A 6,000-nucleotide genomic window follows, 5' to 3' on the forward strand; every position below is an offset into this window, starting at 1 on the left:
GGCTGTTTATTAAACAGGTTTGCTGCCAGTTGCGAACAGCATGGACTTTATTGCTCATCTCTGCAGGGCTACAGGAGACTGGTTCTCCTCAATGGGACTTTATGTACAAGTGTGTGTGTGTGTGTGTGTGAGAGAGAGAAAGCATACAAAAACAGCCACGTGAGACTGACACACTGTAGTAATAAATACAAAATGAGTCCAATGGAAACCAAAATGATTAAAATACAAAAAAAAAAAAAAAAAAAGATTCAGATGGAACAGATGGCTTGACATGAAAGGGTTTTGTCGCTTTAAAACGAGTCCAGAACACATTTACATAAGCGCAGCAAAGGCCAACTTATCACACAACAAACACTCAAAAACAATAAAATTAAAAAAAGACTCATAGTGTGTTGCAATTCTAGCTAACTGCACCAGTTAGCCATTAGATAACAGATACATTTGCCATGCTACAGAGGACGCATTTGCATTACCCAAAAACTGACTTTTGATACGCAACAAAAAAAAAAAAGATCACCCAATCGGCGATGACGCACAATGAAGACTTTTCATGATTACGGCTAACTGTTAAAAGCACAAAAAGCTGTATGTGTGCATTGGACATGTTAATGTGTTATAGGAACTATACAAAAGTCAGTAAATATGGAAGTTGCCCTTTATTGCTGAGCAACTTAAGTCTCTGTGTGCAAAACATGTACTGTATGTATATAGGATGTTTTCCTCGCTTTTTTTTTTGCATTTTTCTTCTTTTTAAGATAAATTAAAAGTAAGTCTGGATCTGCATATGAACAATAATGTATACTGTACAAAGCACCATTTCATGATACTCAATTTGCACGATCAAGAGGCTGTAGCTCAACTCTAAAGAAGGCAAGAGGGGGAACACTGGGCTCTTCTTCTCTTCCTTCCTTCCAATGCAAAGATCAAGAACAGTCCATGGTCATCGATTGCTATAGACAGGCAGTTACAAAAGAACAAACCATAGGGGGCGCTGCAGAGAGATGAGAATGCAAATAAATAAAAGCAAAGTACAAAAAACCGTCCCTATACGTGCATGTGTGGGATTCTCGCGAGAACACACGCGTGGCGTTCTCGGGGCTGAACGTCGACCCCGTCTGGCCCGGCGTACTCGTCTCGGAAGCCCATGAGTGACCCGGGCCGTGGGCGGTGACGGCGTGAAATATGGGGGTTCAGTCTCGTCCAACACACTGGGACAGAGCAGGGTTTTGTTTTTTTTCTTCATTTAAGAGTCCACACCTGTTCCGTTGCCACGAAGAGTTTAAGGAGATGGGGCAAAAAAACAAAAAAATAAAAAATAGAAATTCAGTCCTCCGTGAACTTAGAAACAAGGCTGAGTTCTCCATGCATTCTCTATAGGGAGGGCATTGTCACAGGACACACGGGGCCACGCCCTTCACACACCAAGGAAGACATGCAACCAGAGCAGAAGACTCATTCTACCGTCATCACAAACAAGCTTCACACGAGCAAGACACCAAACATATCTCTAAAAGCCATCACCTGAGTATGTAGCGTGAGGTCTGTGTAATATACTAAGACAGAATAGACAAGCCATATACAAAATATATATGTATTTGTACATATATACTCTAAATGACTGGTATATATATAGACATAGATATATATCCAAGTATATTTCCAATGCAAGATAACAGGGAGAGATTCCGGCATCAGGTCGTATTTTTGAATGAATATGCGCATCTCCTGTCTGCCAAGTTTCTAAAGTGCTCAAGAGTTGCAAGGGGAAAAAAAACAACGAACAAAACAAAAAGAAAACACATTTCTGCCTTTTAAAACTGGGATGTCACATAGAAAAAAATATCACACACTCTTTAAAGAGAAGAGGCTTTTTCTATGTTGTTACAAAGGGGCGGGGGACTGATCATTTCCTAAAGCTGGTCAGAAGCCCTGCCCTTGAGTGTGGTTTATCTCTGCATAGTTGGGACCAACCTTCCAGCAGGGACCTTCAGCAACAGTCTGGCTAGCTTGCACAAAAAAGTGGTCACACTCATCCACAAACACACTCATCCACAAAGACACTCACACACACTCACACACACACACACATACACACCCACACACACTTTGATGAGGGGCTGCAAGGGGGTGGAGGAAGTCGAGAGGAAAACGCACATCTAATTTCGCTCCATTTGACATTTCATCTGGACCGACCTCTGACGGACGTCCACCACAGCTCATACTGGCTCATATAGTTTTGCAATACACATTCTCGCTCGCAACTTTTGGGGAGACAGCATGCCGTCACAACGCACAAGCTAAGCACAAGACTGCCAAAACGGCAGCATAAAACCCCATCCTGTGCCCGGACGACTCGAATCCCACACAAATCCAAAAAGAGAAGCATCGTTGTCAAACCTCGATGGCAGGCCTCGACAACTTTGTTGGATAGCAGCTACATTTGTCGACTGCAGACGCGCCACGGTCTTAAGCCCTTAGATCCTGCAGACGACAGCTCTGACTTTTACGGTCCAGCTTGTGTATCTCGGACTCTCATGTCATTGTTCTGGGGGGGGGGGGATCACCGGGCCACACTCGTCCCAACGCCACGACGACGGCGGCGCTGCTGCTTGGTCTCATTGTCAGCGCTGCAGAGGGAGCAGAGCTGAGCTAGGGCTTCAAACCTCTCTCAACCTTCACTCTGCACTCCCACTAAGACACACACCAACGTGGACTTGAGACCACATCATCTACAATGGCATTAAAAACAACCAGGGAAAAAAAAAAAAACAGAAATGAAAATATTATTTCCTCCTATGCAAGAAATTGGCAGATCTCAGTAGGACTTTGAGATTAGATACATGACGGGTCATGTTTTCTTTGGGCAAGAATGACGGCAGTATGGCTCCTCGGGCCTCTCTTGGACAGTGTGAACTTTTACTTTTCCATGTGTGTCTGTATATATATGTGTGTGTGTGTGTGTGTCTGTGTGTGTGTGTATATATATATATATGATGTCTGCAGAGGATGTGACATCATCTGGTCCTTAGCTGGACTGTGGTAGAGGCCGGTGGTGACACTGATAATGCCCCATGAGCTCATGTTCACCTCCCCGGCCAGGTCACACGGTGTGTGAGCGAGGACAACCGCACTGCACTGTGCACTGCGCGTGCACACACACACACACACACACGGCTTACAAGGACCAGGCTTATCTGAGGACCTGTCTGGGCAACCCTGCAGTCAGCAGGAGGGACTAATCACCGAGTTCACATGTAGTCCAAGACTGGCCACAATTACATATAGATGTGTGTGTGTGTGTGTGTGTGTGTATTTATGTGTATGTGTGTGTGTGTGTGTGTGTTTGTGTGTGTGTGTGTCTTTCTCTTCCCACCTTGATTTCTCGTAAGACTCTCGTAAGATCTATTCTCACACACAGACGCAAGACCTGGGCATATAGGTATAGATTTAGAGACGGTTTTAGATATTGCCCCCCTAAGACAACAACCGAAATAAAAAATACATTTCTAAATATATGTAACGGTACTTTCCCTTAAAAATAATTCCCACTAAAATATTTCAATTATCCAGGACAGACCAAAGACAAAACCAACAGAAAAAAAAAGCTTTAAAAAAAAAATTGTGATTCTTGCAGGTTTTCAAGGTTCAGAAATAAAAATCAAGTCTTTAGCAGCTAAGACATTTAAAAATAAAAAATGAAAAATCAACAGAAAAACATCATCTAAATATAGGAAGAACGGAGCAAACACTCCCATTCAAACACACACACACACACACGCACAAACAAAACAAAAACAAAAACAAAAACAAAAATACTAATAACTAAAAATAAAACCAGGTGGGTGAATAGGCGAGAGTGTTGCTGTGTGGTGAGCAGGTCCCTCTAATCTGGAAGGTGGCCACTGCTGGGCGGGGGGGCGGCCGAGGGGTCCGCTGGCTCCGTGGAAGGGGTCACTCTCGAGAACCAGACTGCCCTGTCCGTCCAGCTCTCTCTACCACCACCATCATCACCACCAGCACTCGCCCTTCCTGTCCATCGGTCTGCGTCTGTCTGTCTGTCCGTCTGTCTGTGTGTGTCGCTCTCTGGTTGGCCTGCTCTGGTCACTCCACGGCGAAGCCGCACGTCTCCTCGATGGCCGTCAGCAGCTTGTCGTACAGCTTGTCATAGTGCTCGTACGGGGGAATGTCGATGCGGTTGAAGCTGGAGGACGAGGATGAGGAGAGGAGGAGAAAGATGGAGGGAAGAGAGAAATGAGAGGAGGAGTGAGATGGAGGGAAGAGAGAAATGAGAGGAGGAGAAGAGAGGAGAGAAGAGAGAGACGAGAGGGCGGAGGTCAGGAGAGGAGGAGGGAGAGAGGAGGGAGAGAGGGCAGAACATTTACTAAAGCCATCTTTTTTCTGCTTGTGCTGACCACAACTCATTAGATTGACTTATTGCAACACACAGGGCATGCCAGGCTGTGACTGATTGCACACAGTTTCTTGTCTTGTGTCTCAGACATAACTAATGACTACAGGACAGCAGTATTGAAAATGTGTGATTTAAACAGATGACCATATTCACCACGGATGTTCTATTGTCCCAAAGCATATTTATCACTATATATTTTGACACTTGTCAAGAGGAAGAACGATGGTGGGTTTCAGGACATTTACATTAGGTCATATGGCCCAGACCTGCAGTACTACAGATATATGCACCGCTTGGACCAGCCAGTCAGGTTTACGCCCGTCCAGCAGACCAGATCTCACTGAAGGGAAGGTTACCATAACGTTGTGTCAGAGCCAACATGTGGTGTGTGTGTGAGTGTGTGTGTGTGTGTGTGTGTGTGTGTGTGTGAGAAAGGCAGACATGACTCACCAGGTATGGGCCTTGGGCAGGTTGTTGGTGTTCGCATCAATCTGATGGATGGTGAACTGCCTCGGTCCTGCAGCTCCTGGAGACGAAAGCACACACACACACAGACATAAACACCGCGACCATGGTCTCTGCCTTTCACTCAAACACACACCTCTGCTCCTCTTACTCGTATAGAACACACAGAATCATGCATCAACACAGACCTCAAACATCCGAACCCTCCGACGTCTCACACACACACACACACACACACACACACAGCTGATATTATATGGCTGGACAGTGTCCAGTCTCCTGAGCCTTCCACAAACATGTGAGCGTCTGTATATTTTCCCAGACGGACAGACATAGAAATATAGATGTATATGTCGCCTCCACTATGGTTTAAGAGAGCTGACCCACGCAGACCGTGACACACAGCACAGGCCCTCATTGTGCTCCCTGTGTGCGTGCGTGTTCCTGTGTGTGTGTGTGTGTGTGTGTGTGTGTGTGTGTGTGTGTGCCTGTGTGCGTGTGTGTGTGTGTGTGTCACCACAGGACAGTCAGACTGTCTGGGTTGCTCAGTGGAAAGCCACTGACCTCAACCACCACAGCTAAGTCCGAGTCACTGCAGGATAATCCTGGGATATCGATGTGCACGCAAACGGACACACACACACACACACACACGCACACACACACACTTTCTGTCTCCCTTAGGCAGCAGAGGGAGATGATGAGTGGAGTCCCAGTAAATCGTCTCACTCAGACAGTCAGACACTCAGCTGTGGCTTTGGGTCAAACTTACACACACACTCACCTTACACAACCCCGAAGACACAGACACACACACTCACCTTACACAACCCTGATGACAGACAGACACACACACACCTTATACAACCCCAAAGACAGACAGACAGACAGACAGACAGACACACCCTGCACAGCTAATAAGAACAGGTACATTCATTCTGCACAGACGCCATCCTTCACACATAGACAGTAGAGACATTCACGAAACGATCACACGCCCACATCAAAACATGCATTACGCTGCCACATCAAGATGTCATTCTTCATCAGTCCCAGGCCTTTAATGTGCACAAAACAAAGTCGCACCTAGACCACACACACACACACACACACACACACACACA

The 6,000-nt window shown here is 45.9% G+C and overlaps 1 protein-coding gene across 2 annotated transcripts in view; it reads right to left on the minus strand.

The window, feature by feature from the left end:
• Positions 1-3: 3 nt before the first annotated feature.
• The window catches only part of LOC134093280 (E3 ubiquitin-protein ligase SMURF2-like), a 74,101-nt gene continuing 68,104 nt past the window's right edge, over positions 4-6,000 (minus strand). For both annotated transcript variants that reach the window (XM_062546448.1, XM_062546447.1), the window contains exons 20-21: positions 4,862-4,937; positions 4-4,201 (exon numbers count right to left, since the gene is read on the minus strand). In XM_062546448.1, coding sequence (XP_062402432.1) covers positions 4,102-4,201; positions 4,862-4,937 — 176 coding nt within the window. In that variant the 3' untranslated portion in view covers positions 4-4,101. The remainder of the gene's footprint in view (positions 4,202-4,861; positions 4,938-6,000) is intronic.

This window comes from Sardina pilchardus, chromosome 1 (assembly GCF_963854185.1).
Source record: "Sardina pilchardus chromosome 1, fSarPil1.1, whole genome shotgun sequence".
NCBI classification, from domain to species: domain Eukaryota; kingdom Metazoa; phylum Chordata; class Actinopteri; order Clupeiformes; family Clupeidae; genus Sardina; species Sardina pilchardus.